Below are 20,670 nucleotides of genomic sequence, written 5' to 3'. Positions count from 1 at the left end.
TAACACTGTACATAAGCTTTGATCAGATGAGCTATGAATATTAACCCAAACAAAGCATTTCAATTACATTATCAGATCGCTTGTTTGGCACTTTTTAAAAACAACTGGGAACCAAACATGCATAATTTCAATTAGCATAGGTATAAAGTATTATATAAACATCCGGACCCCACCCTCTTTACATACAAACTACATCCACCAGATTATTGGTATACTGCGCACCTGCAGGAACACTTTCAGGCTCATGGTACAGCCGTGTACCAAGCTATAGAAAATAACTGCCTCACTGTGGGAGAAATCATCATCAAACCTGCAGCTACAATACAATACAATCACTTGATGTTCTTCTCTGCTATTGGTGACACTGAAAAGTGGAGGTCAAGATTACCTGACGGGGCACTGAAAATGTTCTGGAATACAGTTTTTGAATACACTTGTGTACAAAATAATATGCCTTACTTGACCAACTCCAAAGGTGCATTCTGCACTAATACTAATCCACAGATGAAACCATCATGCCACAAAATTGTCTTTTTCCATACACAGTCTTGTAACACAAAACTCTTTTCAGTGCTGTCGTCTTAATGGCCAGATTGACACGGTTTCATAACTATCATTGGTTATTAAATCACTGATGACAAGAGTCAACACTGATTCTTTGGTTTGATCGCCAGTCTGACCTTCCAATCCAAAGTGTCTGTATTTGATGAACTGGCAATGAAACTCAACAATCAACTATCTTACAAATTGGACCTGGAAAGGACTAGTTCAGCATTTTAAGAATTTCTTAATTGTTTTCTTTTTGAGTAATAAATGAGGGTTGATTACCACTCTGTATGCTCAATATGAAACTAGAACCAACACTCAATTTGCTCACCATAAAGACAGAGCAGCTATCTTGGCTCTGCCTAAAGTTGGAAAGAAATCCTCTGACTGTGCCAGCACCTCCAAAGCTTTCTCTCAAGTCGTGGTTTTATTGGAGGTAACATGCTTTCAGTATTTCTTGCCCTTCACAGAATCTTGTTGGAATTGTGAGGTGAAAGTGTTAATTAATGAGCTGAAGAGGTGCAGGTAGTTATATTTGTGAACATTTCTTCCCAGATGGCAGTCACAAATATAACAATAGCGTCTCCTGACTCTAGCTTAATGCACACACAGGTGAAATATGTGAGTGCTATCAATCTTCCAATCTAACTCTCAGCAAGAGAGCAAATACGCTCATTTCCAACTATAAGTGTCCAAATAGAACTGTAATGAATTCCATCTTATTTATGTGTGTTATTGTATAGAAAAAGAGGCTGACCAGGCCACCTTGAGAGGATAAGAATGGAAGAGTTGTTCTCCCTTTAGATACTAAAACATAATTTTGCCACCATCTGTTTTACCTCGTAGCCATCTGACAAAGAGCACCGAGAGGCTAGTCTCAGCCTAACAGCCCGGTTATATTCCAATGCCTCAAGTTATTCACAGCACTTAGACAATCAGACTGTTTAAACTGCTGAAAGAGATTGAATGAGACAAGAAATCAGCAAATAAGGAACATGAAAAGGTGCCCCCTGAAAGGAGCTTTAACATACAGCTTGGAACAAAATGTGCTTGACTTAAGTACAGATGTAACAGAAGCGGTTGTTGGGGCCTCATACATAATCAACACTTTTATTTAACATGCCTCCTGGACTTGGCTAGCCACATAATTATGGGGTGATGGCAAGTTAAGTTATATTCTTATTTTACCTGCTGCCGACTCACAGAGTAGGTTGAAAAGAGTTCTAGCACATGATTGAATGCTATCAGGGCTCATTTCTTCTAAAACAAAGAGCCTCATGGTGATTAATTTGAAAAAATATCACCCTCACCATTTCCCCACTTCCACTCCCACTCCTACCTGAGAAATATGAGGCAGAGAACTGGCAGTTTGATGGACTTAACTTCTTTCAGTGCTTCACTAGACCTTCTAACTTATTCCATACAATACATGGATGCAGTGTCAATCCAAAATAAATACCTCATTATTCGCACAAACACGAGAGAGGGGACTGTGGCTTGTTTGATCAGACTGCAGCACATAAATAAACAGTCCCAGCTATTGTCATTGGATTACAGCCGTTGTAACATATTGTCTAAATTACTAATAAACTCAATTATGACAGACCCACATATGTAAACAAGTCTGTGCAAACACATTACTGAACACACACAACCATACATACAAAGTAAATGGTAATCATAGGGGATAATAAATGGAAGAAGGCCTACGATCAACAACTCTTTCTGGTTTAGCCACGTGTTGACCATGCGGGAGTGAGATGCTGTGTATATATGTAGATTGGGATACATATGTGTGTCTCCTTCTCAGCCTCAGAGTGCAGCTAGTTGAGAGTTGGAAACATCTGCTTAGTCTATATGTGTGTTTTGTCTCCAGTGGCATCTCAGAGGGCTTGAGCGTGTGTGTGTGTGTGAGTGTGTGTGTGTGTGTGTGTGTGAGGGGGCAAAATGTCAAAAACTCATCTAACAGTGTTTTTATACGAGTGCTACCATCCATGCCGGTGCAGTCCTCACCAAGCGGTGTCACATCTCATTCTATTTACAGCCCGTTCACTCTCTATAGCCGGCAATCAGGATTCCACGTCGGGTCGCACGCTCCAGCACAAGGCCGACATCAGCCAGACTTATCGGGTATTAGACTGCCCCTGCAATCTCCATTTCATGAGCACCTAGTCTATAAACACTATTGATTTTCACACTGTGCTTTTTTGCTCTTGTATCTAGTGGAATGTGGGCGTTCTGTCATAGGAATGACTCGTAATGAATAATAATGTTTTTGGAAATGGCCAAAGATTTTTTGGGGGAATCTGGTTAAAGAAGTGGCAGCTGGTCAGGTCAACAGCTGAGATGCTGCATTGTGGTACTCTGATAAGATGAGGAGGAGCTGCCTCAAGGACACTTCAGCTGTGAGAAACTAAACAAAGGCCTGGAGGGAACAAATAATACTGGACTATTTCTGAAAAAAAAAATAAAAATGCTGAAACAGTGTTCTAATTGGATTAGTTTGAATGCAGGTGGTCTACGTGTTTATCGATATCTGTAAAATTAACCCGATATGAAAAGTAAGACATTTTAAGATCCTCCAGTAAAAGTAATCCAGTTAGAACTGATATTTTTGTAATGCTATAATGTTTTTTTTATTTTTTGTAGTACTACAGCAATATGATAGTAATCACTTGAACCATGCCAATGACTGTAGACTCATACACACAACAACTTACCCTTTATTACCTAAGTTGAACTCACCATTGTGTTGTATTTAATCCCGTTTTTCAGCAAATTTGAATAATCATGTGATGAAATGGGGTTTATGACCAAGCCACAGTTGACTCACAGATTGTACTGACCATTTAAAAGATGTTTTGCGAGCACATGTGAGTAAGGTAGCCTAGCCTGACTAACCATGACTAACAACTCATATGGTGAAGTCTCAAGAGAGCAATAAGATTTGATTCCCAATAAAACACTCCCAATAAAAGTTACTTGAACAAGTCAGGTTTTATTATAATCTTTTTGGATTCCAGTTAAATTTCTCTTCAGGAGTAAATCACATGAATCCCCTCTGTGTGCAATCTATCACATTATCAGCTGTGTAAAGTTTAAACTGCACAGTGGTTTCCTGCGATACTCACCAGGATGCGTAGCAGTGAGGTGCCAGGAGGTGTGTTTTCAGGAAGGCTGATGTTGTACAGAGGTCTGCTGAAGATTGGCCGGTTATCATTCTCATTGATTAGCTCGATGTAGACACGAGCAAAGCCCACATGGTCGGACATTGATTCATTGGCATAAAGCTGAGGAAAGACAGTGAGGAGTATATTAACACTAAGATTTCAATATAGTCTTAGGTATTACACTTCAGTTAGAGGAGAAAATGTACAGGTTGAAAATCCTAACAATCATAATCGTAACTTTTCACTGTGCCATAGTCACTGTCTTATAGAAGTGACTTGTTTAAGATTTGGGGATTATACACAGAGCAGGCCACCCTCCGGTTCTGTAAATGACTGAGGGTACATCGAGGTGATGAAACACCAATTTCACTGTTCAAACAAGTCTGCAGTGTGGAGAAAGTGATGCAGCCCCAGTCCAACTGAGCCTTGTGTCCAAACAAGTTGCAAGAAACATAACGAAGTGGCATTCAGTCATGTTGCTTAAAAATCAGCCTCTGTCCAGAGTTCACTCAAGGGCATTCTCATAGAAGGACAATGTGTGGTGGCTGCTTTGTCTCTGACTGCTCAATGTTTGATCATGAAAATAAGCTTGCTTTCTCTCATTCCACTTTGTATCTCTCTATAAAACTAATCTGTTAGATATTGACATAGTAAGCATCCCACTTCTTCAGCCACATTAGATAGGAATCTGTGCCTTACATTTATTTTCTGATACTGTGTGATTTTCTGCAGACTTTCAGGATCAAAAAAATCACTCTCACATGTAAGAATACTTGTAGTAAGTTTCAAACCCACTGAGAAGCTGTAACTGCGAATGTATTCGAAGTCCAGTGGCATGGCCACCCTCATTCTGATGTCGGCACGCCCCTGTACTGCCGTGGGGGAGATGGTGAAGTACTCTGAATTGTTTCCTGTCAGAAACACCTGGAACATGCTGTTCACCCCCTGCCACAGGAAGGATAAGAGAGAGATGAGTAGAGAGAAACACAGACAAATGGGTTGTTGTGAGAGAGCAAGTAGTGATATATACACCTTCTTGCACCAGTGACGAATGTAGATGATAAAATCTCTGCTATGGTATATCTATCCAGTTTTCTATGAATAAGTGACAGGCAACGCTATAATTCATAAGAGGTACAGATACTGTATATTCACCATTACACACATACATATATATATATATATATATATATATATATATATATATATATATATATATATATATATATTCATTCACCACTGACAGTAGAATAAAATCACTAATTTCACAAACAACTAATCATAAGAGGTCAAAAGTCAGTATACTGTGTAAACTGATTATATGATAGAGAACTAAATTTAAGAGGGAAATATATTTGTGTGTTTATGTTTTATTTATGTAAAAGAACGTGACTGTCTTTTGCTCCTTTGATGGCCTGGTGATTTCAGCGTGATATGAGAAATCGTGGAATGCAAATGTGTCTTTGTCTTTGCTATTATTTTGATGTCATGAATGACTACATGTGTCAAACATCTTTATTGTCATTTTTTAAAAAAACAAAATACAGTTGATAATAAATGTTCTCCATAATGATGCTGATCATGAGGCTTGACGAGCAGCATCAGCAGGCAAGCAAGCTCCATTCACTCTTATCAGTTCTGTGCAAGATGTTTTTTTTTCTATCTCAGCATCTTTATGCAACACTTCCCTCATCCCTCGATATCCTTATAATAACAGGATAATCTATTAGTAATCTATCTGTTCTCTGTACAATCAGCAGGGACAGTATATGACACCTTCGATTCTCAGACCCTTGATTCGGACAAGGAGACACTTTATTAATCACATAATCATACAATGTGCAACATCTGGAAACTGGTTATGGAAGAACTTCGCCCAAGAAAAAACCCTTTAACAGGGAGAGAGCGCAAGTGTACAACAGCACACTTTAGAGAGTGAGAAAGAGAAAGCATGACAATATGAGATGAAATATATATGAATATACAAACTTTGGATCATGAAGCCTAGTGTTACTCTACAACCCACTGGTTTACCAGTCAGGTGTATTAACTACTGCAGACTGGAGTCTCTGTTAACAGTGACAAACAATTAGATCTGCATTATATGTGCTCCTCTTCTCTATGAAATGCTTTATTGCAGAATAGAATAGCCTTTATTGTCATTGTACTGTGGAGGTACAGTGAAATTTAGGGTGCTCCCACAGAGCATCACGAAAAGAAGACAGCGCAAAAAACATCATACAGCAAAACAAAAACAGCATATAACAAAGAGAAACAAAACAGGCTAAAAATGAGCAGTGTTCTCTTAAAATAGACAAAATGTGAATTATATGTACAACAGAATGTAGGAAATATATTATATACATAATATATTATGTATGTATATACATATATCTATATATATACACACACACACACACACACACACACACACACACACACACATATATATATATTTTATGCGTGTATGTACTTAAATCTAGTGTAAACTAGTGAGGGCAGTAATATCTGGTATTAACATGGTTCTTTGGTGATCTGATCATGCTTAATGTTCACACCTGCCATCTAGATGCTTGTCCCACTCTTCCCCACTCTATATGGGACAAATGGACATTTGTTTTGTTTTTTTTACACAAAGAAAGAAAAACTTAATGAAGGCTTGCAGCATTGCTGAATTTACAAGATGGCTAAAAAAAAAGTATTTTTCAGAAACAGCATCTCACAAAGTTTATAAAGTTTCTCCAGACTTAACAACACACAAACCTTCACCTTCACCTTCAGGGAGTCTGGTGAATTTCTCCATGGGCTACAAAGAGATTTTGTTTTTAAAATTTGACATGATTGCAGCCAATAAAATGTTTGGAATGGCTGAATAAAGCCTGCACTGCTCTCTTTCACATCATGGTCATTTGAGTGCAATGTGTAGTAAATCCCCATGTACTGACACCAGACCTGTACATAGTGTGGCCCTTGGATGATTAGCCAGACCAGTGAAGAAAGTTTAAATGATGTGCTGTATTCATCATGTGAGTTTGGATGGTAGATGACGATCTCTCACGATAGCTTTAGCTGACAGTGTGAGATCCAGTGTACTGTATATTGCAAGTCTGATTTAGAAATACAATGTACTGTATTATTTGTTGGGTCTGTACAGCAAGGTTATTTCATTATATAACAATTCTGAATAACCTATAAATATGGTACCTTGAAACTTGATCTTTTTCTGACTTGTCTTTCTTAGATAAATCTCAAAGTGCAAAGCCATTGTGGGTAAATATAAACCAAGTAAGGGTCAAAACGGCACTAGAGCCTTCAGAAGCCCGTGGCTGTCGTGAGCTGAGAAAACATCTCTACATCCCTCCTGTCTTGATATAAAAAGCTGCGGGGCGGCCAATCATGTAGCCATCATGGCAGACAGAGGAAGACGGGTGCGCTGGTCGATTGGCATTATGCTGGCGGTTAAAATAGCCCCCTTGTTTTTGTTTTCATCCCTGAGAGAACCATTGTGGTTGATGACTCCTATTTAAAAGACCATCCAATATGCAGGGATGTCACCTCAAACTGCCCATAAATGTAATTGCCCGTCCATTTGCCTCTGCCTTTAGAAGCCCCCAATAAAAGCACCCTGTCAGATGCAACTGCCACAAAGTTTAGTGACAAGTTCCAGCAGCAAAAGTTTTATGGATGCTAACCCGAGCAGAAGAGGATGTGAAGGCAGCGACAGACACAGAGAGAGGTAACTACCACTTGTGTCATAGTCTAAGAAATGAAACGTCTGCCTATAATCCCTCACACTTGGAAAAAGTGAGATTACAGCGCAGGTGTAGCGGACTGTGAATGAGTTTGTGTATCAGCACTGACAGGCAGGTTTAAAGGATCAAAACAGCAATACAAAACTCCAAGACAAAAAATGTCTCATAGATTTTCCCTCTTTGAATGGATGTATAGGTGGCACTATGGCAGCAGGGTGTCAGTGTAATACCGGTAGAGTGCTGGCAAATTTTCCAGCACTTACATTTTTGAGTAAAATCCAGTTTTCCAAAGCTAATTCTGATGCGGTTCGTTATCTTACATGACAACTGAGCTGCTAATGCACTGGTCTAGAGGGAATGCTTTCTAATGCAACATCTTTGGTGAACTTGGTTAAAACCCTCTCAGAATTACCATAGCGATTTCCAATTAGCAATCTCAGTTTATTGATACTGGAAAGTTAAGCGGCTGCTTTTGGTAATGGTGATAACATGTTGTGTGGCAACATACAGAGGGACCCCTTTATCACATGCCAGGTGTCTGGGTCCTCACCCCACCTGCTTGCAGCAACACACTCACGGTACTCTCTTCTCTGCCTCGCCATTTTAACACACCATGCTTGGAATGAATAAACAGACTTGCTGCTAAATACTACTGCTATCTCTCCTTCAAGTGCTTTTTCCGCTCCTGGCTGCTGTTCTCGCTGCTCCTCCATGCTCCACTAATTATTCAGACTTCTGGTTTTGCTCCATTGCAGGTTACTTTCTGTTCAACCATTTTTCCTCCTCTCCTCTCCTCTTGCATATGTCTGTCTCTCTTTACTCTCTACCTTTTTCTGTATCCACTTGACTTGCAGTTATCTGTCAAATTCCACCCTGGCGGCTGCTGTGCCTGAATCAATCAGAGTTGACTAGCTTTCGGCTTATCTGCACCCTCAGTGATTGATTTTCCTCGTTAGGTATAATTTGATGCTCTATCCCATCTCTTCCAGAGCAAATTAAATTGTAGTCCAATGCGCTGGTGTGAGCGAGCATTTGCACATGTGAGGGAGGGTGAGAGAGACAGAGTGGAAGAGCAAGTGTAAAGTGAAAAAGTGTTGAGTTCTGTGTGTGTGTGTTGGTGTCTGGGTGTGTGTGACTGTGTGCCACGGCAGTCGGTTGATAGATACAGCTAATGGGAAGTGGCGGACACACTAAAACACGCTAAAGTGTGCTGTTGTACACTGCTGCTGACAGTCTACACATGCACACGCACGCACGCATGCACGCGCGCACACACACACACATCCAAGTAGTTCAAAGTAGTTTCATAAAGTGGCTGAGTGGCTTTTTGGCTGCTGCATCTATAAACAAGATAAATCTAAAACTAGAAATGAAAACAGTAAATACACACCACTCCCATGTCTTGACTGTATTTGTACTACATTTTACCAATCAAATCAAGAGTGAAATATATTGCAAATGAGATGGCTTTACTAATCAATTCTTTATTGATCTCTTCTATAATAGCCAGTTGTTAGACTTTTGGAGTATATGTTCAGTCCCCACAAAGGCCAATAATAATAAGTTTACAAACAGAGATGTCCTGATCAAATGTTTTTGAGCCAAATCACAATCTGAACCCTTTATTGCTGATTAAATATTTATGAAACACACTAATATCTGTAGTATACTTAAGGAGACACAGAGATTTTTCACAAGCCACTTGATCCAAGTACGGAAGTTCCTGGCTCAAATCGATGAAGTGTATAAATCAAATTATTGATATAATATGGAGTTACCCTCATATTATATCATTCTTCAGTTAATCTTACATTAACTGAAGAATGAGGCTCCTGAAAATGAGGTGAAATGATCAGCTTTAGAGGAGACATTGTTGGAACTACAGAAACGGTCCACTCGAAGCTATAGTGGTGTTATAAGTGGTGTTTAATTGTAGAGGTTCTTCATTCACACACGATCTGCAGAGAGCACTTTAACCAGACAACAGACAAGTTCAGCTGTCGGACTATCGTCAAGTCATTAATCTTATAATTAACGTTATTAGTGACAGCTGACATGGCCTGCTTCTTGCGACGTTTACTATTTTAACCGAGGAATGTGATTGTCAATGCTGGCTTAAAACGAGGAGCCAGCAGATTTGTCAGCAAATCCATGTGTTTTGCCAAGCTCTCCTGTCTGAACTCAGAGTTACCTGCACCTGTGCGCCAGAGTAATTGTTCACATTCATACAATCAAACAAAAATGCTGCACAGCAGAGGCTTGCAGTCGTAAAGGAGAACAGTAATGCAACACCAGCTGGCTGAGGTGGAGAAAACCACAAAGGACAGTAAAAGGATTATATTATGATCAGTGTTACTTAATGTGATTATTATCCATTAAGATATGCAGGGATTGGCCCTGATATTAATACTTATGGATTGACAAGGAGGCAGCTTAGCGTCATTCCATTCACATCTTGATAAGAGTATCAGTTTAATCTTAGGAATGATGTGACTGTCAGTGATCAGGTTGTGATCTACCCACCTCGTCCTTGTCTTCCGCCTGGATGAAAAGAGGAAGGGCAAAGCCCACCTGGGCCAGTTCGGTGATGCGGACCCGATACTCAGAGCTGTTGAACTTTGGGGCGTTGTCATTTTTGTCAATTAGCAGGATGGTAAAGGTCGTCATCACTGTTGCGTCTGATGGACTGCGATCATCTTTCAACTCAGTGGCCTTGCAGACAGCAACAGAGGAAAGGGGGATGGAGAGAAAGAGAGAGAGACATGAGATGCATTTGATTGCACTGAAAATGTCATTTTGGATGGTGGCGGTCAGCACGCAATCTCAGCCAGGTATTTACAGCTGTTCATTTATTGGATCAAAAGGTGGACGGACTCAAGGCAATCATAGAAATAGGCTCAAAGTGAGGCCAAGAGAGGGCCAGCACATGTACATGCACACATCCACACACACACATGTAGACACAATGAGATTTAGGTGAAAGGAGTCCCATTGAGAAGACACAATTACACACTGTCTCTGTTGCTGGCTGCCTCAGTATCTAAGATGTGAGGCCTCTGAAATGAAAAAAAAAATAGGTGAAGAAGATAGGAATGGGCAGCCGCGGTCTTTTATTGATGGAGGAGTGTCACGGGCAATAGGAGAAGAGGCAGGAACAACATGCTGGTCTCTGGGTAATCAGGGTAGTTTAGCCTCTCTCGTCCCAACGCCACTGAATCATTTGACCTCCACCTCCATACGCTCAGCACTATCTAAGCTGCCTGAAGTTGAGAAATTAGTTGTATTACTATGGCACACCACAATCAATAGTAGCACCACCTAAGAAAGCACAAGCAGAGAGAGGAGAGAAATACAGAGGGAAAAAATCCATATCTTATAAATACATTTCTAGGCGACATTTTTTCGTTTTCAGCACTTTCGCTTATTCTACTTTTCTTCTATGTAATTATTGATTTCAATTAAACAGATAGACTGAGGCTGGAATATGTAAGCCAGAATCTTTTTTTGTATTTAACCTGAGCGACAGTTGTATCTCAATGGTCTCTCATATAAAATTGTCAAAAGCAGTTCTTTTACAAGTAGTAATTGCAGTTATATAAGCAAATGGATGCCATGCTAGAGGCCATTAGATTCGCTCAATGCCATTTATTGTGCAGTGCAGGTGCAACTGATTTGACATACCATCAAAATCCAAAATGTATCAGTGCAGTTACACACAAAAAAAAATAGGTCTTTGATCACAAATCCTTCTACTTTCAGTAGCACTTAGAAATCCATTTCACGCACCCTCTGACGCCCTGTGGGAACCACTTGGTGTACAATACTGGGAGAGAAAAAATGACAACAAAAAAAAAACGTATTGGCATGGACAAGGTGGGAAGGCCGTGGGTGGGGTGAGAGGGCAGGACTAAAATTCTAAAAAGCCAAGTGAGATAGACTTTAGACTCGACGGAGGGATGGAGGGATTCACAAACGGCACCTGCTTCAAACAAAAGAAAAAAGAACGAGAGGGAAGAACAAAGGAGCCCTCAGCATTGAGGACTCTAAATCCTGTTCCTTTATCTTGTTCTCCTCCGCTCCTTCTGTCCTCCGTGGCAGTACACTGAACAAGCCTCTCAGGAGGCGACATTATCATAGAATCACAAGCCTTTACTGAAGCTACATAGAGGTACTTGAAATTGTCAGGGTCACATCTGTGCGCAGGCATATTGGTAAAGCATCTGTAAACACATATGGCACTGCAGGATCTTGTGTTTAGTCAGTGTTAAGTGACTGTTGACCTTGAAACGTTTACTAATTCTAGTGGCTGTGTTTACTTCACTTATAGTACCACATCAAACCCAGACACTCCATTGATTCAGTACACAATAATATCAAAGCTTTCTCTTGATCCATCGGTGAAACAGACTTTCGATTTCTCCTCTAGGCTGTGACAGTCTCTCCATCTCCCACCCGCTTCCCATTCAGCTCACCTTGACAGTAAGAGTGAATCCAGCAGAGTAGAGGGGGTTTTCTCTGTCCAGCTGACCATTCACCGTCAGGGACCCACTGATGTAGTCCAGTGCAAAAACACTGTTGGTGTTCCCTGGACGGAAGGAAGGTGAGAGAGAAGCAGAGACGGAGATAAGAAAGTCTGAGGCGCAAACACAACTGGCAATGTGGATAATTCAACATAACCCCTGGGATGCAGCGAGGAGCCTCTGGAAGGGATGAGCTTCGTGTATGTCTCTATTTCATACAATATGGATACAGTTTTTGTCTCTTTGTCTGCCTTAGGATGACCCACCACCTCCAACCAGTCCACCACATGCCTCTCCTGCATCCCTTTTTTCATCTGTCATCGTCTGTCCTCCTTTTAATGCTTCTATATCTTTGTCAAATTCCTGTTCTTATTCTCTTTACTGAATGTACGCTAGGATTACTGCCAGTTAACATATGCTGAATTTAAGCTGTGCCGTATATTAATTACAGTTCAATTGTATGGATGTCATAATACCATTCTCAATAAGTTTTGATGGGAGAATAGCAACTTTGAGGAACCCTGTGGAGTCTCTGATCACTAGCAGTGCTACAGCGCACTGCTTTGATCTATGAATCTCTGTTTTGTTTTCTATTCTGAATGTGCTCTCATGTACAAGTACTCAGACAACACAGTACACATTTTTGCCAATGGGGTCACACTCATCTGCTTAGTTGATCAGTGGAGCTATACCAATGTGATATACTGGAGAGGCAGTGAAGAAGAAGACTAGCAAGCCACCATGGATATAATCTAGGATGTAATATCACATTACAAACCATTTACAAATATTTCATCATATCATTACATATTAACAAACTTTTGTATATTCTTCAAAAGACTTAAATAATTAAACAACTGAAGTCCTTACTTTCTGATTTCTTTGAATTTTAAGATACATTAGATACATATGAAGTTTGACAAGATTAAATGAGATGTAACACATTCAGACAACAGCATGTTACATTTTCCAAGTGTGCTCTGCAACATCTGTGCAATTAATGTCCAAAGTGACCATTTGAAGATATTGAAAATACAGTATGGTTGCTTTATTTATGGAACCTTTAGGCCAACAAATAAGACAGTGTTGAGCTGTCAACGGCATTAAAAAGGAGGAATCTAAGAGAAGGTAGCAATATTTGCAGATGATTTGGTGGGCTATACTGAGAAGCTGGAAAAAATAATTTATAGGACTGATGATACTACTTACTTCCCACCTCAAATTTCTAAATACAAGACAATTCTTTAAAATTCAAGACGATAAGATTGCATAAATAGTGACTGTCTAGCACACGGCACATTCCCTCTGAACTACATCACTTCACATGGGCTGATGAATTGCATTAACTTTGTTATAGTCTCTGCACTCCTTCAAAGAGGGGCATTTCAAATTATGAACGCTGCACTGTTCTCATTAACAAGTTCAAGTGTGCCTGGTGTTCTCTATTCGCTTCAGTTACACAGGTTAAAATATTAGACTGAGACCCACTTGAGTCCTCCTCTCATATTTTCTTATTCCCTCTCTTCCTTTTCAAATTACAGTCCTTCTCATTAGCTTTCTCACCTCTCTTAGACTTCTCTGTGACACTCTCAGTCTCGCTTGCTCTCAGGAGTCTTGTGGATGTGGCTGTTGCCTGCTAATTATACCCAGCAGATGGAGACAACAAACGAGAAGACACCCAATCGCCCTCACCTCGCCACACTTGATGTCCTCTTTCTTCCCTCCTGCATTGCCCCAGCATCTCCCACCCACCCAGAAAAAAATCTCACAATTCATTGTGATTTTTTTTGTGCCTGCCCATGAGTTTAATAAGACCTGAAGAAGTCTTTCCATAGTGAGAGTTCACACATGTGAATGTTATCAGAAGCTCAATCAAGTCCACCTGGCTCTGATTAATCTATGCCTTGTTAATACAGATCAGCTGACAGCACAGCCGCTCCTCTGTGCTGCCACATACCACATGTTTAACAGGATGATCTCTGGAGGAAAGAAGAGCAAACATGCTCAGTGAAATCATTCCCTGTACATGTAAGAATCAATAAAATGTGTGAATTTGTACTGTACATCATGTATACCAAGCTGTCGTGTTGAAACCAGTGGCTAAATCTCTAAGGAGAGTGCTTTTAAGTACTTTTAATTTTTTTCAAGAAAACCTTAAAATACATGTGAAAAATCTGATAATATATACAATGTCAAAAGATTACTTAAGTGTGTGATACTGTATATTTTTGCCCACACTACAAGCAGTGGAACAAAGCACTTAAAACATTACTTTACTGCTGGTATTGCCTCTACACTTATTTGTTAGTCAGTTTCTAAGACCGTTTTCATCTGTCTATCTGACTTTGGTGGATTCATTTCGAATACATTTTTACCATTGATCTGTTGTTCGCACTGATTACACATATCATCATTAAACCAGTAATGTTTTAATACTACATGTTTAAAAGGGTAATCTTTAAGTGTTACATTAAAAAATTAAGATGTGGAAGACAAAAATGATGTCGTCCAACTTTGGTTCACTCTAGTTATTCAGATTATTTCATATGAGGAGGTTTGTGGTGAACTGACCATATGTTCAAAGAAAAAGGCACAACTAGACTGAAATGTTCTAAATCCAAAATGGCAAGCTTCTCTGCAAAGATAACATCCCTCCCTCTGAGAGCTCTCTTTAGCTCATTAACTGGCTTGGCCTTCACAGCTTTGTGTGCCTGACCAAATAAGTAGTTTGCTTCTATCTTTATATGAGGGAAATGTACAACAATTTTATTTCAAAAAGTCTCTTTGAAAATGAAGTACATGCAACATTTGGATTCATTTTATTTTACCTTTACTTTACCAGCAAATCCCACTGAAGAAAAAAAAGACTACCACAAGAGAGAACTGGCCAAGGTAGAAGCTGTACAAAATCACAACAGATCAAAATGCGACGTGTAAAACATGACTGACAGAAATTTTATATAACACAGAAGAACACGTATTTAAACATAGTTTTTCCTTTAACACATGATTCCCTTGAATTAATCTATTATCATATAGCATCCCTTCTCTATTGTCTATTTATCTGAGTATATTTTCTATTTGATTTCATCACTACTTTATGTATTGTATTATTTGCTTATCTTATCTGTGTGTATCAAATGTGTCTAATTGTAAACCTTATTCTTTGACTTGCATAAATATGAAAAAGTCAATATACTGTTTGTGAAAAGTTGTTTTTCCTTCATGTATTCAGTTATTAAAACAATATGCCTCCAAAAGTCACGTTTTCTGAATACACATGTATTCATACATTACTTTAGGGCACACTATGAACCTTGAGCTGCACTTTGAGGGATTAAGAATCACTCACTTTCAGGTAGTTTATAGTAATAGCTGAGGTCTAGACTCCAGAGAATCATGGTCAGATGGTAAGTCTACAGTGCACAACGGCCAGGGTCAACAGATTAACCCATGCCTGTGTTCCCCGCTCCCTGCTTGCTGCTCTATTATTGCCCTGTACCTAGCCTGGAATGGAGAGGAGGGAAGCTTCAGAACAAAGCTCACAGAGTGGGTGGTGAGTAGAGGAGGCAGGCCAGCAGAAAGAGCAGAGCCTTTGGGTAATTAGTCGGGATTGAGGCCAAAAGGTGGAGAAAGGGAGGGAGGTAACAGGGACAAAAACTACTGCTGATCACATCTGTCTTTCTTTTCTATTACGGGTCTGAAGAGAGTATAAATAGGAATGCAGTTTGACTTCTGCATTACTCCAAAATTCAACATTATAAAACCAACTTTAAATACATACACTTGGTAGTTGTAGTCAAAATTAGAGGACCTTTTTCAGTTAAGGTTCGTCATGGTAAAAAATTCTGTTTCATTATGTGATGCTGGTCCTTTGGCCAGGGTTCTGGACTTTCACAGTTCTTATTCCTCATTTCCTATGAGGCTTGGAGTTTAAGTATGTAAAACAATGAACTTAAACACATTTTCTCTACTTATTTCATAGTTTTCACAATTGAAAAAGAAAAATTGCATATACAAAAGTACAGAAAAAAAAACAATGCATCTTTTTTAATATTAGAAGTAGGTCGTCAGTTTGAAAAATTCCCTGTCCCTAAATGGCCTGGGTTTCAACTTTTTAATGAAATTATGTTATTTTTGTGCTTAGAAACAGACTAACTAATACAGGACTTACTAATGAAATGATCAGCAGGCAAGGAAACTGTTCACTGACATACTAAATCATGTGAGAGGTACTCCATTTTGTCATAAGCTTACATACATCCAGGTTCAAGACACTTTGCATATGAGTCACTTTTGAGGCCTGTAAGCTCCATCCATCTTTTACACAGCCAATAGTCCTACACCAATGAAAATAAGTGGATACAACATTAATAGTAACATTTCTCTTTTTGCCTGGATGGAAGGGGCAGGCATGACTGGTGGTGGGCGGTAACGTGCATCAGGAACTCAGACCTACTCAGTGTGGGCATCATGCCTCTAAATTAGTTTGTCAGCTTCAGTGGCCTGACTAGCATGCCAATCTACTCAGACAGCCGCTCCTTACCCGGGCGACTGGGCACTGACCTGGCCCAGTAAAGAGAGGCATTTATACACACACACACACACACACACACACACACACACACACACACACACACACACACACACACACACACACACACACACACACACACACACCTGCAAGAGTACACAAGTGGTGTGCAGACTGCTGGTTCTACTCTATGTATGCATCCGATAAAGAGGTTCTAATTCACTGGTTCAGCCTCCCACCTCAACTCCTCTGTGTGTCGAGCTTGACCAGAGGGACAGACTGAAATTACACAGTGACTCGGGGGGGCCACTGAGAAGAAAAAATATAATCATTTCATTTTCTAATTGCTGATAGAAAGTGTTCTCCAGTGATCTGCCAGGACACTGTGATTAGACCCCCAGGGGGTAAAAATGGTTGCACCCAGATAAGCATACGCTGAAGTTCAGCACAAATAAATGCACACTTCCTATTCTCTTTTCATATTCATATTTAGTTCTGGTGTTTATGTTTTCCATGTGTGTTAATGCATAGGTATTTCAGTTCTGAATTCTTACGTAGATAGAGTGTGTGTGTAGTTTGTGTGTGAGTGTGTGTGTTTGTGTGAGATACAGAGTGCATGTGGTGCTAACTGGCAGAGTTTGATTCTATGATGTGAGACTCCAGGGGATTAGCCATGCTCTCACATTACCGACAGTACTGGACTGGAAAATGAGAAACCATGCCACGATTTTGTCTACTGTGGAGTACACACTCAAATGCACTCACACGCACACCTAAATAAACGCCCATGTGCATGCACGCACACACAAACTCGCATAGCCATTATTTCCTTGTGGTGCAAATGTAGTATGCACGCAATGGCTTCAATAGCTCGCTGTACAATTACAAGATAAAAGTAATCCAAATAATTTGCCACTTTGAATAATCTGAGCATTACCAAAGCATAAAGAAAAACACAAGTGCGGATTTAATATTATCTATTGACAAACACATTTGAATTCTCGTGTCATGAACAATGAAGTGAAGGCTCATTTACTGAGAACAGCTTCCTCATTTAAATTCTCTCCTGCACTAACAAAGAGCAAAAGGCTGGGTGCAGAGACAGAGAGGGGAAATTGGGAGGCCAGAAACAGAGAGACAGAGTGTAGTGAGTCGCAGAAGTGGAAAACATACATGTGTAGGTATTATATGGGGATCGCCCAAGAGAACAAGAGATATAAGGCATTTGATCTGATGAGTTCAATCGGACGTGTGACAAGTGGATGACAATGACTTTCTCCAAGCGATGAGCTTTTGAGGACAGCCAAAGCAGGAGTTCTCCAAGTGTAATCGCCATGACTAAGCCAGTGACAACTGTTTTCTCTAGTTTGTGACAACACTATGGGGGCGCTGGAACATTCTAGTAATGTGATATGGCATACAGCCAGTACTCAGTGTCTTGGGGCTAAGATTTTGTGTACTTTGCTAAATGTACACAAATTAGTGTCACTTTTAAGGATTACGCCTACGGGCAAATCATGTTGATGATGAGGTTTCAGTTATTGTCTTCAAACTACACTCACTTCTTACGGCTTCTCACATAGCCTGACTTGCTTGTGCACATGCTCATGTGCGCATCTGTGACACACACCCCTCAGCGTGTGACAGCTACCAGTGCATATGTATGTGTATTTGTGTGTGTGTGCGCGTGTGTGATGCAGAGTGATAATGGCCCTGTGGGTGTCTTGCCATTGGCAGACAAGCTGCATTTCATGAATACTCAATGAACTAGTTTCATCCAAACTTTTTCTTCAAAATAGGTTCAAGGACAAATATTCTGAGACAATGCATGGCAGATGAAAGCAACTTCCATTTGTTCCCAGGTATTACACTCTGTGTGGTTGACATTGCTGGTCAGATGCACTTCCACTTTCACTGAGGAGGTCCCAGTGCCTCAGCTTTTACTAGCACCTCCTCCTGGTCCCAAGGAGTTCCTGCCCATCAAGCCCCTCATATTTCGACTGAGAAATGGAACAGGGTGGCTACCTCAACCTTGTGACAAAATGGTGCCTGCTTTATCAAACACTGGCAAAGGAATGTAACGGCAATGAACAGTACAACACTGTTGGAAAACATCCCTAGTAAGATTTGCCTTTTCTGCAACTAGGATCAAATCCCACAAATCCCAATTCCAAACAGCTGATACCAAGCCGGCCCTTATGCATCATAGATATATTTTCTACATATTAAGATCTAAAAGTAACTGTCTTGTTTTTGATTTTTTTAAAATCACTATTGATGTTAATTAAATAGTGTTATTTCAAACTTGTAATAACATATAACACTGATATAAAGAGTTGACACAAGCTTGAATTAAGTGGCAATTGTTATTGAAATATATCTAATAAAGTACTTACAATGTTTAAATGAATATATACAATAAGTTCTTCTCTGCTGACAAGCCAATTATTGCCATTTTTCATATATTGTGAAAGAATATTACCATATATCAACAAGACATGAACATGTAATCTAGCAAGTCAAGTTTAACATAAATACAAATCAGAACATATTACCAATGCATTAATAAGTGTACGACTATTATATTTACTGATATCTTCATGAAGCAAAATTATACCATATTGTCATGTACTGCCAAATATATGTGGTCTCCCTTTATTTATTCAAATGTATTTTTGATATGTTACATGATATTTCTCAGTATATTGTATGTCAATATACGCATGTACCTCAGAACCTCTTGAAATTATTGTAAGCATGCAGGTTATCTAACCTCTTCTCTCTGAGTAATGCTCCACTTATTATGGTACTTACTTAGAGGTAACTGTACTACAGATTCCTGACTGCTTCCTCTATTGATTTCTGGTCCACATGTGACAGTAAAGGCTCAACTGATTCTCAACCTGGTCACAGACGAAACTATCGATCCACAGTCTTCAGGTCTCATGGAAAATAATCAAACCCAGAGCTATTGATCGCTGGCTTTGATCTGTCAGCTCGAGGTGTTTCTCTTTTCAGCAGAGCATTGTGCTTGCAGTGTAGTCTTATCGCTTCCCTTTGTGTGTGAGTGTGTGTGTGTGTGTGTGTGAGAGAGAGAGAGAGAGAGAGAGAGAGAGAGAGAGAGAGAGAGAGAGAGAGGGAGGGAGCATGCGTCTCTAAGAGTAGACTACAGTATTCTGGATTTACCCTCCTATATGATATTTTTTTCTGGTTTTCTAGATGACACAAAATATATTTCTGCACAGTCTGTACAAAACAACAGCTGGCTGGAAGACAGCAGCTGAGGAAATTGGGTTTGACATCTGGAAATGTGCTTGTTCAGAAGCAGATAGCTTAGAATAACATTTTTCAAGGCCAGCAGGATCCCCTTTATCCTACAGATAAATGAAAATAAAGGAGAACCTCTAACATCAACAGATAAAGCTGAAATATATATTCTAAAGATGAAATGTTACAAAGAAAACTTGCTTGAGAGGACAACAACCAGCTAACTGCTGCTCTCCGTACTCTTTGCTGCAGCTGTCTTTAACTACAGCGACTAGCTGCCATTAGCAAGTAGCTCAGTCAGCCCTGGAGCTAAATAGCACCATTAGCGGCCACATCCCAACCTCAAGGGGAGTCTGGGCTCAGCCATATCCCAGTGAACATGACTGGGATATGACACCAGACTGGAACTGAGTGCAGCCTTTGGGACTGATGGATTCCAGATTTGGAACTGCAGATACAGTACAGAGGTGATTTACAGTGCTCCAATCAGGACTGTGACTCCAGGAGGAGAAGACACAGCACAGAACCAAAATTTACTTATTTACTAAATAAACTTGCCCAACACATTCATCTCTTAGCTAAAACTGACTATCACTTGTTGAGCTACAGTTTTATTATGTGACTGGATGGACCAAGGCTTGCTGGTTTAGAATGCTAACTTCAGTAGACATCTCTGCATCAAAATACATTCTTCTTGTTCTGCTAATAATGTTATATAAATGTTTTGCTTTATCTCAAAATTGCCCCACAGAAAGTGTCCCTAACCTTTACTTAAGTATAAAGGATAGGAAAAGGGATGGAAGAGATCAAATAAGGAAACATACTTTGTAAGACCTACAGTATATCATGGCCCAGTGAGATCTATACTTGTGTGTCCTTGA

The 20,670-nt window shown here is 39.8% G+C and overlaps 1 protein-coding gene across 8 annotated transcripts in view; it reads right to left on the bottom strand.

Annotated features, from left to right (window-relative positions):
• Nucleotides 1–20,670, bottom strand: part of cdh23 (cadherin-related 23) — a 165,839-nt gene that overhangs the window by 65,219 nt on the left and 79,950 nt on the right. For 6 of the 8 annotated variants that reach the window (XR_005079483.1, XM_037124921.1, XM_037124922.1 and 3 more), the window contains exons 10-13: nucleotides 11,941–12,053; nucleotides 9,992–10,180; nucleotides 4,512–4,661; nucleotides 3,678–3,836 (exon numbers count right to left, since the gene is read on the bottom strand). Coding sequence is in view for 7 of the 8 variants with exons in the window: in XM_037124921.1 (XP_036980816.1) it covers nucleotides 3,678–3,836; nucleotides 4,512–4,661; nucleotides 9,992–10,180; nucleotides 11,941–12,053 (611 nt within the window). In the remaining variant the exon portion in view is untranslated. Of the gene's footprint in view, nucleotides 1–3,677; nucleotides 3,837–4,511; nucleotides 4,662–9,991; nucleotides 10,181–11,940; nucleotides 12,054–13,551; nucleotides 13,752–20,670 lie in introns of those variants that run through there. The other 2 variants (XM_037124925.1, XM_037124926.1) reach the window with 2 other exon arrangements.

The sequence above is a fragment of the Acanthopagrus latus genome, chromosome 15 (assembly GCF_904848185.1).
Source record: "Acanthopagrus latus isolate v.2019 chromosome 15, fAcaLat1.1, whole genome shotgun sequence".
Classification (NCBI taxonomy): Eukaryota; Metazoa; Chordata; class Actinopteri; order Spariformes; family Sparidae; genus Acanthopagrus; species Acanthopagrus latus.
Note: the sequence above shows the minus strand (reverse complement) of the source record. Positions and strands in the feature narration are given on the sequence as shown.